Source organism: Bos taurus, chromosome 26 (assembly GCF_002263795.3).
Source record: "Bos taurus isolate L1 Dominette 01449 registration number 42190680 breed Hereford chromosome 26, ARS-UCD2.0, whole genome shotgun sequence".
Taxonomy (NCBI): domain Eukaryota; kingdom Metazoa; phylum Chordata; class Mammalia; order Artiodactyla; family Bovidae; genus Bos; species Bos taurus.
Window position 1 is genome coordinate 39,876,133 of NC_037353.1, and position 18,889 is coordinate 39,895,021.

At 38.7% G+C, this 18,889-nt stretch overlaps 1 protein-coding gene across 3 annotated transcripts in view; it reads left to right on the top strand.

The window, feature by feature from the left end:
* Positions 1 to 18,889, top strand: part of INPP5F (inositol polyphosphate-5-phosphatase F) — a 94,174-nt gene that overhangs the window by 24,057 nt on the left and 51,228 nt on the right. For all 3 annotated transcript variants that reach the window (XM_024985962.2, XM_059882079.1, XM_059882078.1), the window contains exon 2: positions 371 to 451. In XM_024985962.2, the coding sequence (XP_024841730.1) occupies positions 371 to 451 (81 nt within the window). The remainder of the gene's footprint in view (positions 1 to 370; positions 452 to 18,889) is intronic.

Genomic DNA, 18,889 nt, shown 5'->3' on the forward strand with positions numbered 1-18,889 from the left:
GTTCTGGGTGTTGATACCTGCTCTTTTGGGTTGCTGATCATTTTTTAATACATTGCTAAAGACACTTTGTATTTTAAATCATTTTGTGACTTCTCTGTGACATTTATTTTAAAAATTTTTTATTTTTATACAGTGTTAAAGGTTACTTTCCATTTACAGTTATCAGGAAAGATTGGTTCTGTCCCGTGTGCTGTATTATATGATCCATCCTTGAGCCCTCTTACACCCCGTAGTTTGTGCCTCCCCTTCCCTCACCTTTATCTTGTCCCTTCTCTCCCCACTGGTAACCACTAGTTTGTTCTCTATAAAGATATTGTTTTAATGTTTTCCAATGAATACTTTCTCATGACTGCTTCTTATTTTATTTTAGCTACCGATCTGCTTCTTGCGTGGAATCCCATTTGTTTGGGGTTGGTAGAAGGTGTTATTGGAAAAATTCAGCTTCATTCAGGTATGTTTCTGTAAACTCTTTAAGCTTGTCAAATTTAATGTGGCATTCTGTGACGTTGTCTTCTTTGAGGATAAATGTAGATTCTGTAATGGCCTGGATTCCTTTACCTTAATTTTGGATCTACCCAAAGTGGGTATATTTCCGTGTTGCAGAAGCCAGTACTCGAGAAGCCAAGCACCACACTTGGAGAGTTGAAGAACTCAAGTTTATTATGCCAGCGGGCCCAGAGGAGTTAACACTCCAAGCTCTGAGCCCCGAACAAAAGGATTACAGAGCTTTTATAGACAGACTGTAGTGGGCAACACTAGCTGTTAATAGGCTGGTTTAAACTAAGGAGTTTCGTGAGCACAGGAACAGTGGTCAAGATGGGGAGGGGGATGCCTGACCTGGACAGGCATGATTAAGCAGGTTTGCAGAGGCTGGGAGATTGCAAAGAGCAGGACAAGGGTGAGTGAGATAAACTCCAGTTCCTAGTATTGCAAGTCCCCACTTTTTGAAACTACGTGACCTACGTGATCTAGACTTTGCAAGGGGCAAGCTGAGTTATAGAGGCAGAAGGAAAAGGAGGTTATGTAAAATTTTAACTTTTCCTCTTCATCCATATAAGGGAAACAAAAAAAACAGGCATCCCTCATTTTATTGTCCTTTGCAGATGTTGTGTTTTTTTACAGATTGAAGGTTTATGGCAATTCTGAGTCCAACAAATACATTGGTGCCATTTTTCCAGCAGCGTTTGATCATTTCATGTCTCTGTGTTACATTTAGGTAATTCTTACAGTACTTCAAACTTTATATTTGTTATGGTGATCTGTGATCAGTGATCTTTGTTACTGTTATGATTCACTGAAGGCTCAGATGACGGTTAACATTTTTTAGTAAGAAAGTATTTTTTAATTGAAGGATAGTTGATATACAGTGTTAGTTTCTGGTATATGGCAAAGTGATTGTTATGCATATATATACACACACACACACACACTTCCATGTTCTTTTATATTATAGGTTAATATAAGATACTGAATATAGCTCCCTGTGTAATACAGTAGGATCTTGTTGTTTATCTATTTTATATTTATATATAGAAGTTTGTACCTGCTAATCCCAAACTCCTAGTTCATCCCTCCCCTATCCTTCTTCCCTCTGGTAACCGTAAGTTTGTTTTTTAAGTCTATGAGTCTTTCTCTATTTTGTAAATAAGTTCATTTGTGTCATATTTTAGATTCCATGGGTAAGTGATATCATATGGTGTTTGTCTTTCTCTTTCTGGCTTATTTACTTTATGATAATCTCTAGGTCTATCCATGTTGCTGCAAATGGCATTATTTCATTCTTTATTAAGGCTGAATAGTTTTCTATTGCCTATATACCACATCTTCTTTATCCATTCATCTGTTGATGGACATTTAATTGCTTCCATGTCTTGGCTGTTATATAAATAGTGCTGCTATGAACTTTGGTACATTGCTATGTATCTTTTCAAATTATAGTTTTCTCTGGATATGTCCCCCGGGGTGAGATTACTGGATCATGTGGCAACTGTATTTTTAGTTTTTAAAGAAACCTCCATACTGTTTTCTTTGTGGCTGCACCAATTTACATTCCCACCAACAGTGTTGGAAGGTTTCCTTTTCTCCACACCCTCTCCAACATTTGTTATTTGTGGACTTTTTAATAATGGCCATTCTGACTGGTGTGAGGTGGTCCCTCATTGTTTTGATTTGCATTTCTCTAATAATTAGCATTGCTGAGCATCTCTTTCAACTGCCGATTGGCCATCTGTATGTCGTCTTTGGAGAAATGTTAACTTAAGGTAATTTTTTGCCCATTTTTGATTGAGTTGTTTTTTTGTTACTGAGTTGTATGAGCTGTTTGTGGTATTTTGGAAATTAAGCCCTTGTCAGTGACATGGTTTGCAAATATTTTCTCCTATTCTATAGATTGTCTTTTCATTTTGTTTATGGCTTCCTTTGTTGTATAAAAGCTTATAAGTTTGGATTAAGTTCCATTTGTTTATTTTTGGTTTTATGTCTATAGCCTGGGGAGACTGACCTTAGAAAACAGTGGTATGATTTATGTCAGAGAATGTTTTGTCTCTGTTCTCTTCTAGGAGTTTTATGGTGTCATCTTATACTTAAACCATTTTGAGTTTATTTTTGTGTAGAGTGTGAGGGTGTGTTTTAACTTCATTGATTTACATGAGCTGTCCAGCTTTTCCAACACCACTTGCTGAAGAACCTGTCTTTTCTCCATTGTAGTCAATATGTTCATTGAAGAAGTACTTTTAATTAAAGTATGTACATTTTTAGACATAATTCATTGCACACTTAGTAGACTACAGTTTGGTGTAAACAACTTTTATAGCCACTGGGAAACCAAAAAAATTTGTGTGACTTGTTTTATTGATTTATTTGCTTCATTGCAGTAGTCTGGAACTGATCTCCAAGGGATGCCTATAAAGCTTTAGAGAAAGGAGGCATAATATTAAAATCCTTTCTTCCTCTTAAACCCAACAACTTATTAAATGCCTACTCTCAGGAATTGCGTTAGTTGGTGGAATACAATAGTGAGCAAAAACTGACCTGTTCCCACTCTCATGGAGCTTTCGGTTTAAGAGGGAAGGCTAGACATTAGTGATTAATCACTGAAATAAATGTATAATTATTTGTTAATTGTGATAGGTGCTCTGACAGATACACCAACTTCAGTGGTTTTGAGGGAGAGAATAGTGGAAATAAGGCTGGAGAGGTAGGCAGGTGGCAGATTAGGACTGATGGGCTTTGGTCAGCTGTCTATTCCTCATATAGTCAACTCTGGCCAGGGAAGAGAAAGGGTCTGTTAGTACACAGTGCGGTGCTCCTGGGAGTCCTGTCCAGGAAAAGCAAATTGATGGAAGGTCTGGTTCATTCACTAGACCCTCCCTTGGCAGGACAGGCACCTGTGCCCTGAGTTCAGAGGGAGTTTTGTTAAAAGATAGGTGTAACATAGGCTTCCAAAAAGTCATGAAAAGGACTAACTGAAATATTTTAAGCACAAAATTTAAATATATATTTTTTCACTGTTATTGATTTTAATGTGAGTTAAGAGCTATAGGAAGCTTTGCTATTACTGCTATGCAATCAGGAGTGTAGCCACCCTTGTATGTTTTAAAAAATTCTTTTAAGGTAAAATTATTGCACATTTGGAAGCCAGGTTGACTTCTGAATATAAAGCACAAATTGCCATAGAGAGTCTTAATTTCTTTTTGCTAATTTTTTTTGTTTATTTAAAAAAATTGTTAAATATTTTATTGACACAAAGAGCTATTTGTCACCGATACACAGTATACTTGTTGTAAATTAAACACATTTATCTACCATGTAGATTAAGAAATGAAACCAATGTTTTTGGAACTCTTGCTGCCTTTTTCCAAGAGTCTTGTTCCCTTCAAGAGAACCTGTGATTTTGAATACTGTACTTATTAGCCCATTGATTTTCATTATTGCTTTTGTTACATATATACCCCTAAATAATATATTGCTAAGTTTTATATTTTGGAAATTTGGTATAAATGATGTTAAGCCACTTGTGTTCCTTCACTTGTTGCCCCTACCCACACAACTGGATACTTTTGAGATTTGTCCACTTTGATATATGAAACTTTAGTTCCTATCTTCACTATTGTATTACTATATCATAATTTGTCCTTTTCCCCATCATTGGGTAATTTTTATTTTGGGGGCTTTTTTTTGCCATTAGAAATGAGACCACTGTGAGTGTTCTTGTACATTCTGTCTTTGGTAGTTTTGAATTCTTTCAGTACAAAGGAGAAAAGCATTTAGACATTGTGTAACATGCTAATAAGTATTTTAGTCACACTCTCCTACCTGTCCACATTTACATACTTATATTTTTAATTCATTTATATGCTGACAGGATAATTTCACAGTTGAATGTTCTGAGCTAAAATTCATTTTCTATTGTTTAAGTGAAGCATATGAAACTTTTGAGTTATTTTTCTCCAATTTCAGTTACATCTTGAAACAATGAATAAATCACTGACATGAGTCAAGAGACCTAAATTCAAGCTTTATTTATTAGAGCTTTGAGATATGAGAGAAATTATATAACATCTGTTTCATCTGTTGCTGTGTAATAAACTGCCACAAAAGTTTTAAAGCCTTAAGTAACAGTTTAGAGTATCTCAAGTTCTGTGGGTTGACACATGGCTCTTCTGCCCTTTTTGCCTGTTGGCCAGGGTCATCTGAGTGGCAGCACTCAGCTAGGGGTTTGCCTGGGGCATCTTAGTTTTCCTTCATGTGGCATTTCTTCCATGTAGCTCATCTCACGAGGCCTCTTTTTGGGCCCTCTCTGTCTCCTGGATACCTGGACATCCTTTCAGGGTGCTGAGGTGACAAGTTCCAGTGTAGAAGGGCTTATCAAGCCTCTACTTGCATCACTGACTTGCTAATATCCCATTGGTCAGAGGAGGTCACACAGCCAAACCCAGAACCAACATGGGAAGGGGCTTCGCAAGGGTTTGCATCCCAGGAGGCTAGTTCATTGGGGCCCCCAGTGCCCCAGAGCCTCTACTTCCTTGTAAACTATAAAACAAGAATGAAAATAACTGCTCACTTTTTTTTTCCTGAGGGTATTGTGGGTCTCACGTGAGGTAGTATACCTAAAGGTGCTTAGTAAATTATCACTATTTTATCAATTCTTTTGGTTGCAAATACAAACCTATCAGTTTATGCAAACAAGTTTTTATTAGAATTCAAGGGAACAAAACCAATAAGTTGATTTGTTCAGGATCTGAGATTACATTTTTTGGCAGACAGTCTCTGACCATCACTTGTGTCTGAACATCTCTTATACATTCTTGTCTTTTTTTGGGTTTCTCTGTGTTTGTGTATGTGGGATGAAATTTCTGTCCTTATGTGGTACTCAGACCGACCTTAGCCCTCAAGCCAACCAGCATCTGATGTTCCCTATAACTTCTGGAGATTGACGGGCTCTCTAGTTAAGACCCTAGGAAAGAGACCCTTTTTGGCTCAGTCTGAGTCAGGGGCCTCCCCTGGTCACAAAGTTCAAACATGCCCACTACACTAAGCAGGACAGTTGGTCAAAGCAGGAGGGTTTGAACTTGGCAAACAAACCCCAAGACATTTCCTAAAGCAGTGTACAAATATACTACTGGTTGGTGAGTTTGATGCAGTGAAAGTATGGTCTTTAGGCAGGTGGGGGCATTTCTTATGGTCTTTTGTGGTCAGCTCCTGTTTACATACACCTTCCCTCCTTGTAGGACCTTTCTTTGGACCAAAAAGAAGTTGGTAGGCAGTGTAGATACCTGTCATGTAGGATATTTTGGAAGAGGGAAAAGTGAGGGAATAGAGTGAACTAGAGAAAATAATAAAATAATAAAAAGAAGTAAATGGAGCTGGGAAAGTTTTCCACGCTCCTAATCTCTGTACTTCCCCCCCGCCCCCGCCCTGTCCCCTCTTGCCGCATCACTTCTAAGGTTTGGCTGTTAAGAAAGGATACAGGGGAAAAAAACAAAGGAAAATCTCTTTTCTGGGCCCCCTGCTGCTCTTTCCCTCACCCGGAGAACTGCAGCCCCACCCTGGGTACCACTCCACCCCGGCTTCCATGCTCTGAGCATCCAGCTTGCTCTTCCCGCCTTCTCTTTCTTCATCCTCTGTCCTGGGCATGCCTCATTTCCTCCCCACCCTGTGTTCCACCTAAGCTCTTGCTTTGACCACACTATCAACTTGCCCGCTGGGAGTGTGGTCCTGATATGTGTTAGAACTGAAATAATCACTCCAAGTGCACTTTCCCATGGGAGCATCTTACCTTCTGGGGGTAGAGGATGAGGGGAAGAAAATATCTGTACTTAAACTCTTTCTCACTCCTCTTTCCCTCCTACTTATTCTCTACATATTAATGCATGAATTTCTGTTCTTGCCTAGTGAGATGGGAACGAAGTTTACTTGAACAGTTGTCACTGACAGTCTAAGAGCGGCGTGGGTGAGCTGTGACTGTCATCAGGCAGTCGTGACTCTGGAACGGCATTAGTTTGCTAGGCTGCCGCAGCAAAGCTCCTCAAACTTGGGGGCTTAAACAAATTTATTTTCTTGTCGTTCTGGAGGCTTAAAGTCTAAGATCTAGTCATCAGGGTTGGTTTCTTCTGAGGCCTCTTTTGTTGGCTTGTAGATGGCTATCTTCTCCTTGTGTCTTCACATTATTTTCACTCTGTGTGTGTCTCCAGATTTCTTCTTATAAGGACACCGGTCATTAGGGATTAGAGTGCACCCTAATGACCTCATTTAACTTAATTACAGCTTTAAAGATCCCATTCTTTAAAACAGGCTCACATTCTGAGGCTCTGGGGGTTAGGACTCCAACATAATGAATTTTAAGGGGACCTAATTCAATCCATAATAGGAACCTAACATCCTCTGGAATGCTCACTACAAAAGCATGTCCAGGAGAATTCTCACCTTTGCATCTGCCCTTTTCTCTTATAGTGGAATAGGCCATTCCCCAAATAGCACTGGGTAGGCACTGGCCCCAGCACTGGACTGACCTTGAGGTCACATGATTGCCTTGGATCAGGTTATTCATCCAAGCCTCGGTTGCTGGGTGATGATACCACCTAGATAGGGTTATGGTAAGTTTAATAAACTCTCATTAAGTGCTTAGCATGGCTTCTGATAATAGTAGGCATTCAGTAGATGCTGGCTATTATTATTTGTTTTTCCTTAGTTTTAAAGGTAAAACATATCACTAGAGAACACTTAAGTTCTGAATGTATAATTTTGAATAAATGTTAAACTTAGACTGTTTTTTCCAGTAACACTAATTTTTACTGAAACTAATGATACTAACATGTCACTAAAAGACGACATGGTGGGGATTATAAAAGCAATGTTTTTAGAAGTGAAATATTAGTAGCATTAATGAAGGTTATATTTTATAAGTTGTGTGCCCATTTAGAAAAATGTGTGGTAGAAAAGAGTTTAGAAGTATTATTTGGTTGTGGAATCCTTTGCTGATAATTGCCCTTCCTTTTATAGCAAGCTCTGCCCCTCAATTGGTTCTATTAACCCTGGTGCCTAGAAAGCAAACTATTTGGAATAGTTGGCCTTTCTTCAGTTTGGAAGGTCTCTTCCCCCAGACATTTGCAGGCAGGTAGACTTTCAGCCAGGGTCTAATGAGTCTATCTTTGACAGCCTGAAAGTGTCTGACTCTGCTTTGATAGGTTGGGCTTTATTAGGATGAGGAACAGAAAGTCGAAGGAACATGTAATGTGCTAAATAGATGAAGGAAAGGTAAAGCTCCATGAAAAATCATTGTCTTCTATTCCTTGTAGTGTCCAGGAGGAAGTCAGAATGATAGTCAGCTCTTACCACAGTTGTAACGACACATGAATTTTTTGTTTTCTTCTTTTCTGTTTGTCTTCTTCTTCCCTCTCTAGAGGATAAGCTCCAAAACAGGGGCTGTGTTTGTTGTGCTCACTGCTGTATCCCCCTGTCCAGTGGCTATTCAAAAATATTCAGTACAGAATATTAATATTTAACAGATATTTACAGAGTGCCTGTTGTATGCTGGGGGCTACAGGGTGAACAAAATGCAAAGCTTCCAGGAGCATAGAGTCAAATCCAAGAGCTAGACATTAATTGCCTGATCACAGTTTTATCATTAAACTTAAGCTTCTGAAGAAGACAAATGTGGGATATTGTGAAGCACGTAGCAGAGGGGCGTGACTGGTGGGGATGGGGTTCCTGGATGGAAGGCATCCCTGAGGAAGTGATGTCTCAGCTGAGGCCTGAAATGTGTTTTCTCAGTTACAGGGATCTTTTTGCACACGGCTTACTCTGCCAACAACTGCTCTCCTCTCACTTTCCTCACCTTGACCCTGTCCAAATTACCCTACTGAAATAGTTCTGACTTCAACTCAGACATCACCTCTGTAGGAATGCCCTCCATCCAGGAGATAGTATATCATCACACAGATAACCTTGAAAAGATGGCGTACATGCTAAGTCGCTTCAGTCATGTCTGACTCTGTGTGACTCTATGGAGTGTAGCCTGCCAGACCCCTCTGTCCATGGGATTCTCCAGGCAAGAATACTGGAGTGGGTTTCTATGCCCTTCTCCAAGGGGTTTTCCAAACCCAGAGATTGAACCGGCCTCTCTTATGTATCCTACACAAGCGACACCTGGGAAACCCCCAAGATGGCTGAGGCTGGAGGTTTTAAATGTATTACAAAAGCTCTTTAAAATATACAGTAGTCCTCCCCCTGCCACACCCGAGCCCGTAGTTTCCCTTTCTGAAGTTTCAGTTACCTGTGGTCAGCCATGGTCCAAAAATATTAAATGGGAAATTCCAGAAATAAACAATTCACGAGTTGTAAATTGCATGGTGTTCTGAGTGGTGTGATATCTCTGTGCCCTCTGGCCTGGGATATGAGTCATCCCTTTGTCCAGCGTATCCACACAGTATGTTTCCAGCCCATTTAGTCACATAATTGGTTCAGTTATCAGATTGGCTGTTGGTATCATAGTGCTGTATTCAAGTAACACTTATTTTACTTAGTAATGACCCCAGTGTTCAAGAAAGAATGTGTATATAAGGTTTGGTTCTATCTGCAGTTTCAGGCATCTGCTGAGAATCCTGGAATGTATCCCCTGTGGGTATGTGTCCTGAAGACTGTGCATGCATGGGTGCTAATTTGCTTTAGTCGTGTCTGACTCTTTGTGACCCCATGGACTGGAACCCGCCAGGCTCCTCTGTTCATGGTATTCTCCAGACAAGAATACCGGAGTGGGTTGCCATTTCCTCCTTCAAGGTATCTTCCCGACCTAGGGATCAAACCTGTGTCTCTTAGGTCTCCTGCATTGGCAGGTGGGTTCTTTACCACTAGCTCCACGAGGATAAGCTTGTTAGGGTATGAAATATCTGACTATAAAATGCAAATATATCCACCGTGTATTCAGAACTAGTTTGAAGAGAGAATTGTCAGGAATCCTGATTTATTTAGCAATAGGGGCTCTTCATTTAGTAGTTAGGAGAATTACTACTCCTAGTATTGAATAGCAACAGACACAATTCACTCAAGTCTCTCCCATTCATTAAAATAGTATCACCATCTGCTTCTCCACTTTTAAAGTGGTGAGGATATCGAGATCCTTAAAATGGCACAATGTATTATGTATATGATTTTAAAAGTGTGATTTTGGTCCCTTGCTGTCTGTGGGGACTTTGCTGTGACACTCAATGATATGAAATATTTTTATACCTACAGTGTGAATGAATGGAATTTCACTAGCATTGCTTTCATACTTTCCTAAAAAGCCATTAGAAAGGCCCACCCCTCAGGGGCACTAGAGAAAAGGGAAGAGAGGCCTGGCAGGGCCCCTGCTTGAGGCCTGCTTCTTGGGCACAGCCTTTAGATAGTACTGGTGTTTAAATATGAGTTTCATAGTCTGTGTACAATTGCATTGTGGGAGAAGATTGTTTTATTGTCTACTGATGACTCATAGAAACATGTAAGGATTGTGATAATGGTTGCACAACTATAAATTCATTAAAATCATTGGCTTGTTTATATTTAAAATGAGTGAATTTTATGGTATATAAATTATATCTCAATAAAGCCACTGAAAATATTTGTCAGAATACTTTTTTGTATCCTTTTGTCACTACTTCTGATTTTATCTTATTTTAATAATCTACCTTTTGATACCTTAAAGGTGACTTTTTTCAAAAGGTCAATTTTCATTCCAATCCCAAAGAAAGGCAATGCCAAAGAATGCTCAAACTACTGCACAATTGCACTCATCTCACATGCTAGTAAAGTAATGCTCAAAATTATCCAAGCCAGGCTTCAGGAATACATGAACCGTGAACTTCCAGATGTTCAAGCTAGTTTTAGAAAAGGCAGAGGAACCGGAGATCAAATTGCCAATATCTGCTGGATCATCAAAAAGGCAAGAGAGTTCCAGAAAAACATCTATTTCTGCTTTATTGACTATGCCAAAGCCTTTGACTGTGTGGATCACAATAAACTGTGGAAAATTCTGAAAGAGATGGGAATACCAGACCACCTGACCTGCCTCTTGAGAAATTTGTATGCAGGTCAGGAAGCAACAGTTAGAACTGGACATGGAACAATAGACTGGTTCCAAATAGGAATAGGAGTACGTCAAGTCTGCATACTGTCACCCTGCTTATTTAACTTCTATGCAGAGTACATCATGAGAAACGTTGGGCTGGAAGAAGCACAAGGTGGAATCAAGATTGCCGGGAGAAATATCAATAACCTCAGATATGCAGATGACACCATCCTTATGGCAGAAAGTGAAGAGGAACTAAAGAGCCTCTTGATGAAAGTGAAAGAGGAGACTGAAAAAATTGGCTTAAAGCTCAGCATTCAGAAAACGAAGATCATGGCATCCGGTCCCATCACTTCATGGGAAATAGATGGGGAAACAGTGGAAACAGTGTCAGACTTTATTTTTCTGGGCTCCAAAATCACTGCAGATGGTGACTGCAGCCATGAAATTAAAAGACGCTTACTCCTTGGAAGGAAAGTTATGACCAACCTAGATAGCATATTCAAAAGCAGAGACGTTACTTTGCCAACAAAGGTCCGTCTAGTCAAGGCTATGGTTTTTCCAGTGGTCATGTATGGATGTGAGAGTTGGACTGTGAAGAAAGCTGAGTGCCGAAGAATTGATGCTTTTGAACTATGGTGCTGGAGAAGACTCTTGAGAGTCCCTTAGACTTCAAGGAGATCCAACCAGTCCATTCTAAAGGAGACCAGTCCTGGGTGTTCATTGAAAAGACTAGTGCTGAGGCTGAAACTCCAATATGTTGGCCACCTCATGTGAAGAGTTGACTCATTGGAAAAGACCCTGATGCTGGAGGGATTGAGGGCAGGAGGAGAAGGGGACGACAGAGGATGAGATGGCTGGATGGCATCACCGACTCAATGCACATGAGTTTGGGGGAACTCCGGGAGTTTGTGATGGACAGGGAGGCCTGGCGTGCTGCGATTCATGGGGTCGCAAAGAGTCGGGCAACTGAGTAACTGAACTGAACTGAGCAACTGAACTGAACTGAAAGTTGCTTTGAGGGAAGAATCTTAAAGATTAACAGTATTATTTGTCATATAACATTTCTACCAGATAATCTAAAGTGTAATTGAAAAAGTCATTTTATATTCAGTTTTTCATTCATGGCTTCCCTTGTGGCTCAGCTGGTAAAGAATCTGCCTGCAATATGGGAGACCTGGGTTTGATCCCTGGGATGGGAAGATGCCCTGGAGAAGGGAAAGGCTACCCACTCTAGTATTCTGGCCTGGAGAATCCCATGGACTGTATAGTCCATGGGATCACAAACAGTTGGACACGACTGAGCAACTTTGATTCATGAGGGTCTCAGAACTCATGAATTTTGGAGGTAAGATTCATGTTGGTTACTAGGTTCCTGGTTAACCCTTAAAAGATTCTTTCACTGTAGTTTAGCTGATCTATTCAGTTAATAGCTTTGGGTCTTGGAAGCAGGTGGGCTAAGCGGCGAGGGGCTCCTTTCTTTGGCATCTTTTGGTTGCTCTTTTTTGCTTCTGTCTTCCTTTTACTCTCTCCCCAGGTACCTAAGTGCTGAGTGACCCTTCCCTCCTCTCTTTGCTCCCCTCTGTCTGCTCCATTACTTTATGCTTCAGAATTTCCCATCACCTCCCTTGTCCCTGATCTGTGCTCCAGTCTCCTTGGTGTGGATGGTTCCACCTCCCTGGTAGGAGCAGTGCTTGAATGAGACACATGAAGGTGACCCACAGTTCTGAGCTTTCCCAAGGGCATCAGACAAGCATGCTGCTTAGTTCTGAGCATATCTCTAACTGACAGATTTTTATATCCTCAGGCAGAGAGATACGTTAGAGGTAGGCCAGCTTGCCTCTTCTGTTTCAGTCATTCTGCTGTCCAGTTATAAATGAATTTGTTCTTAAACTCCAGTTGTTTTCTCAGTGATTTCTATGGCAGTGATATTAAAAGTTCCTAACTCCATAAAGAGAAGAATCTTGTAAAGGTAAGAGTGACTGAGTGTATGTATGGGCCACCTATAAAGGTGTTTCCTGTATTTATATTATTTCCTCCTTTATATTCTTATTAAGGTTTTTATCTTACTGAACATTTTATCTTCCTGAACATTTTGAAATGATTACAATCAAATTATTATCAGGTCTAATTGTGTTTTAAAAAGGATATTTTTGATTAAAAAAAAAAACCCTCACTTACTTATATCTGGCCAGTATCAGCCATCCAGGGCAGAAAATGAAGGTTATTCATCTAATTGACTTTGACTTGGCTGTCAGGTTTGTTACAGCCTGTGGGCTTGTGTTCCTTCAAGCAGAGAGGCCTGTAACCTCCAGCCTCACAGCATACTTGTGTCACTCCTCAAAACAGTGGTTTATCTTCATGATGATAAACCTTCACCATAAATAACCCCAATTATATTTAGTATGCTGGGGTTTAATAGGTAAGAAAGTATGTAATACATTAACGTTTTAAATATGTAAAGAAGCATCTTACTTAGAACTTTAGCAAGAGAAAGACACAGTTATATGGAAAATGTACTCTTGTAATAGAAACTCATTTTGCCCATTGATACTTAGACTTTTGTAGTTTCCTAGGACTGTTATAGATAGAAAAGCCTTTATATTTTTATAGATTATAATAGATTAATTTTATGGCAGGTCATTATTAGGGATTTTGTTATTAGGCTGAGTTTGAATTCGTAGGTTAAGCTGAGTATGGTTCTGATTGCACCATTTGGTACCTTTGAAAGGGACCCTAATAAATGTACCTCATGTCCCAGACACTCTCCTTATGAGTCACTGTTGGTTTTCTGTATGTGCAGACTTAGGACACTTTAGTAGGCAATAGAGCAATCAATTAAGAAACACTGAGTAGCTACTATGTTTGGAAGATGAACAAATTAATGACTGACTCTGGTCACTGAGAATATTAGAAGCCCAATATGATGTACTTTTAACTACAGATATCTGACAGTGGAAAAAAACAGCATTGTTGTGTGGTAGTATTACTTGTATTTCTACTTACTTGATGTATAATGGTGTATGATGGTCCTTGAAATATAGTCAAAGGAATATACTACTTTATTTCTGTTCCTATTAGGAAAAGTATTTTTCTTGATATAGGTTTTTAAAAATAGAAAGGGCCTTAAATAGAAAGCAAAAGATTAAACATACTGTGAATCCATATCTTTTAGTAGAAATTTAAATTCATGCTGTTTAGTTGCTCAGTCACGTCCGACTCTTTGTGACCCCATGGATTGTAGCCTGCCAGGCTCCTCTGTCCATAGAATTCTCCGGGCAAGAATAGAGTGGATAGCCATTCCCTTCTCTAAGGGACCTTCCTGGTGCACGGATCGAACCCAGGTCTCCTGCATTGCAGGCAGATTCTTTGCCATCTGAGCATAAACTTACATACGATCTATAGACTTATGGTTATATTCATTTAAAAGTACTAAATGGCCAATTAATAGCTTATGCAATAGGTATCAATGAAACAGATTTTATGCACACAGTGGACTGAATTTAAATTCCTACCAAAGATTTATTTAAAAAAAAGAAAAGGCAGGATCCTTCAAATTGGAACATAATTTATCTTGAGATAAGCCATGGTGGCTCAGTAGTAAAGAATTGACTTGCCAATGCAGAAGATGCAGGTTCAACGCCTGGGTCAGGAATATCCCCTGCAGAAGAAGACGGCAACCCACTCCTGTTTTCTTGCCTGGGAAATCCCATAGACAGAAGAGCCTGGCAGGCTACAGTCCATGAGGTCACAAAAGAGTCGGAAATGACTTAGTGACTAAACAACAACAACAAAGCCATTAGGATATTACCCAATGATTAGATTCTCTTAGAATGCATAGTGTGTTACTGTGCTATATAACAGATCATTTAAAGATACTTGGTACATTTTAAAAAATGAGATCAAGAGAAACTAGTCAGAGATTGTTTCTTACAGTCACAATATCAAGAAATACTTTGAACTGCAAGAGGAAAAAATATGAAGAAAACCACACTTGAGCATCTCATAGCAAAACTGATAAAAGCTGAAGTCAAAACATCCTAAAGCAGCCAAAGAAAAGCTACACATTAAATTCAACGGTATTCAATAAAGCTTTGGTAGGAACAGTGGAAGCCAGAAGACAGTGGAATGATACCTTCAAAGTGCCTGTCTAGAATTTTATACCTTCAAAAATTAAGGAAAAAAAGACATTTTGAGCCAAACAAACTGAATTTGTCACCACCAGTACCTGCACTAAAATAAATACTAAGGAGTTCTTCAGGTAAAAGGGAAATGATGCCAGATAGGAGTGTGGAAATGTTGGAAGGAACAGAAAATAATGGAAAGAGTAAATGTTGGTAAATTTAAACAAAGTTAGCTTTATATGAGGCTTAAAATTAACACAGAATGAAAACACACAACAATAATAGGTCTTTTCCCTGTCCAGGAACTGGCAAAAGTACTTATTTACATTAGGTTTTTGTAAGTTAGGGCTCATGTTATCAGACCCTGCAATATAACCAGTAATAGAATAATAAAATATTATAAAAAACTAATAAAGGGAAGAAATGGAATAATAATTTTAACACTCAGTCCAAAAGAAGACAAGGAAAGAAAGTATATAGAACAGGTGAAGAAATGGTAAGACAGTAGAATGATTCTTAAATATTTTAACAATTACATTATATATAAATGGACTCGTTTAGTCACTAAGTCAAGTCTGACTCTGTGATTCCATGGAGTGTTGCCCGCCAAGCTCCTCTGTCCATGAGATTTCCCAGGCAAGATTACACCTGCTTTGGCAGGCAGGTTCTTTACCTCTGAGCCACCAGGGAAGCCCATGAATGGATTTAGTAGTTTAAAAGCAAAGCTTTTCATAATAGAAAAATAAAATTCATCTACAAGCTACTTTTAAGACAAATACCTTAAGTATATGTATATGTATAGAGAAAGGCCAAAAGTAAAAGGATAGAAAAAAGAGAAACCAAGCAAATGCTAACCTACTGAAAACTGATGTGCTCATAATAATATCAAAACAGACTTTAAGGCAAGAAGCATAAACAGATATACATTTCAAAAACAGCCAAAGTTCAAGTCACCAGAAAGATAAAGCAGTGTTAAATTTGTAAACACCTAAGCCTTAAAGTATAAAAGGAGCAGTGAGTCATTTGGCTTAAATTTATTAGTTCGGAGTGTCAACTTGAAATGGCAGAGAAACACATAAGTATTCTTATTGTCAGCTTGACACAGAAGAAGGGAAAAGTGAGCCAACTGTAATTGCCTTTCCTAATTCTCTTTTTCCTTCACAGCAGCACATTTCCATCCTCTGATTCGTCTGGTTCGAATGCAGACTCTAAGCTCTTCAGAGGCATAATCTGCAGAAGCTCTTCAAGAAGTTACATATTGGTTATTGAATATTATGTTAGGACTTTGGAGTATGTAGTAAATAAATGTTAGTAATTTGGCATGTGGATATAATTGTAAATTCTTTTGTGTATAAGCTGGCTTGAAACTCAACATTAAAAAATATTAAGGTCATGGCATCTGGTCCCATCACTTTATAGCAAACTGAAGGGGAAAAATTGGAAGCAGTGACAGATTTTATTTTCTTGGGCTTCACGGTGACTGCAGCCATGAAATTAAAAGGCTCTTGTTCTTTGGAAGGAAAGCTGGACAGCGTATTAAAAAGCAGATACATCACTTTGCCAACAAAGGTCCATATAGACAAAGCTATGGTTTTTTCCAGTAGTTGTGTGTGGCTATGAGCATTGGACCATAAAGAAGGCTGAGTACCGAAGAAATGTTATTTTTGAATTGTCTTAAAAATCCTGCTGAACCGGTCAAATCAGAAACAGTCTTGGAAAAAGGCAAGCCAGAAGGAAAAAAAAAATCAGAAAAATAAAATTATTTTCACACAGATACTTTACTCACTTCAAGTGTCTGGCACAGAGAATATGTATTGTGTATGTATTTCTGTCAGTAGGAGCTCTTTTAATTGAACCTCACTTAAGATTAACCAGCATTCCTCACTGCCTCTGTGGAATATATTGGTAGATGTGTTGGATGCTCTGAAGGCTGGTGGAGACTGGGTAGGAAGCCCTGTCTTCTGGTAGATTATGGGTTGTGTTTATTTCCATACCTGTTCATACTTGTTTTACTTGATACTGTAATTACATAACTAAATAATCCCATCAACTGTAAATACAAAAGGAATGACTTCCTGTTTCTATGAAGACTAAATTGAATGCTTTGAAAAGATTAGATAAAGCTGTGTTGCATTAAAAAAAAAAAATGCTAGGGGCTCATTCTCAAAGAACATAGGATTTTATTTCCTGGACTAGGGACTGAACTATGGCCCTTGTAATGGAAGCTCGGAGTTCTAACCACCAGACTGCTGGGAAATTCCCTAAATTATGCATGTTTAAAAAGTCATTGGTGGTACTTTCTCAGTGGTCCAGGGGTTGAGTCCATCTTCCAATGCAGGGGATGTGGGTTTGATCCTTGGTCAGGGAACTAATATCCCACATGCTGAGGAGTGACTGAGCCCTTGAGCTGAGACTACTGAGCCTGCACACTGCAACTAAGATCCAGTGCAACCATAAATAAGTAAATATTTTTAAAAAGTCGTTGTTAAGCTCAAGTAAGATTGGAAGGACTAATGCCAGCAGTGGTAACCAGTTGTTCTTTCTCTGCTAGTCTTCTTATATGAGAGAACTCATAAAATGGGGTTTGGATTAGATTTAAAGAATTTCCATGGAATGGGGAACAGTGGTGAAAGGGAATATTAATTTTATATGTAATGTTTACATTTTTAAACATGTGGAATGTATTCCTTTATTTTCTTTATGATTAACATTAATAAAAATAAAGGATTGCTAGACATGCATTGTTGGATCAAATGCTTTTCTATTGATGCATGTCAGTAGAATGGGTAGCCATGTTGAGAAATATTAAATGCAGTACTTAGAGGTGAGGTGGTGAGTAGGGAGAAAAGACTTTCATACGGTGGTGGTTTAGTCACTAAGTTGTGTCCGACTCTTGCAACCCCATGGACTGTAGCCTGCCAGGCTCTTCTGTCCATGGTATTCTCCAGACAAGAATACTGGAGTGGGTTGCCATTTCCTTCTCCAGGGGATCTTCCTGACCCAGAAATCGAACCCAGGTCTCCTGCCTTGCAGGCAGTTGATTTATCGACTGAGCTATGAGGGAAGCCCCTAATTTTAATTTTAGAAAAAAAGGTTTTTTTGGATAAAAATCTTTCTCCTGCGATTGCTTACCCTAATTAACTGAGTCAGTTATTGTATATGGCAAGCAATTGAATCTTTTCCAGGACTATTGTTTTACTTGCCCTAACTGGTCATGCTTTTCAAGATAATCACTTCCTAGTTAGTTTTCTTATCTGCCTGGGAAAGTCACATTTTTTGTCTTTTATTTATTTATTTTTTTTTAAGGAGTCAGGGTTGCAAAATTGACCTTTATCCCCATTGTAATATATTTTAAAAGTTGAGGAAATATCTTTATACCAAAAGACCTTGCTAGAATAAATTACCTTTGACTCTTGTTTATACTACATAGCCAGATCTCAGTGTGATGGCTTTAATTAAGCCAAGTTTCTTTTTCTGGTGGGTGATATAAATTAATGCAGTAACCTGCTTTGGTGCCTTTAAAAGCTTCATTACAAAATTGTGCTTGACTGGATATACAGTGCTAAACAATAGTAATGCTATACTTTTGCATTTTTCTTAGCTTAAAATTCAAACTAGAGAAAATATATTTGGACCATTTAACCCTGTAACTAACACTCATTTTTGCTGGATTTCCAGGCTTCTATGTGTTTACTGTTGTGTTTGTTTCACCTACGGCAAAATAGTTACAGGAACACTCCTTCTCCAGGGGAACTTCCCAACCCAGGGATCGAACCCCGGTCTCCCTCATTGCAGGCAGACGCTTTAACCTCTGAGCCACCAGGAAGCCCCTAACAGGAATACAGATTGCTGTTATTTCCCAAGAGGTTTTTTGTTTTGCTTTGTTTTCTAGAATCAACCTAGAAATATCTTAGTTTCCAATTCAAGTTTTACATTTTCTTTCCATTTTGATAATTTTACTTGTTTCTTTAAACACTATTTCAAGTACTTAAATCTCTGTGTTTGGTAGAAAATATACTTTTTAGTTTATTCACTGTTCTAGTAAGTAAGACTCCTAGCAAGTTTTTTTGTTCTTTAGAAGCTTTTTTTAAATTGAGATAAAATTCACACACCATAAAATTCACTCTTTTAACATTACAATTCACTGGGTTTTAGTATCATCGTAAGGTTGTATTATCCTACCATCACTGCTATGTAACTCCAGTGTATTTTCATCATTCCA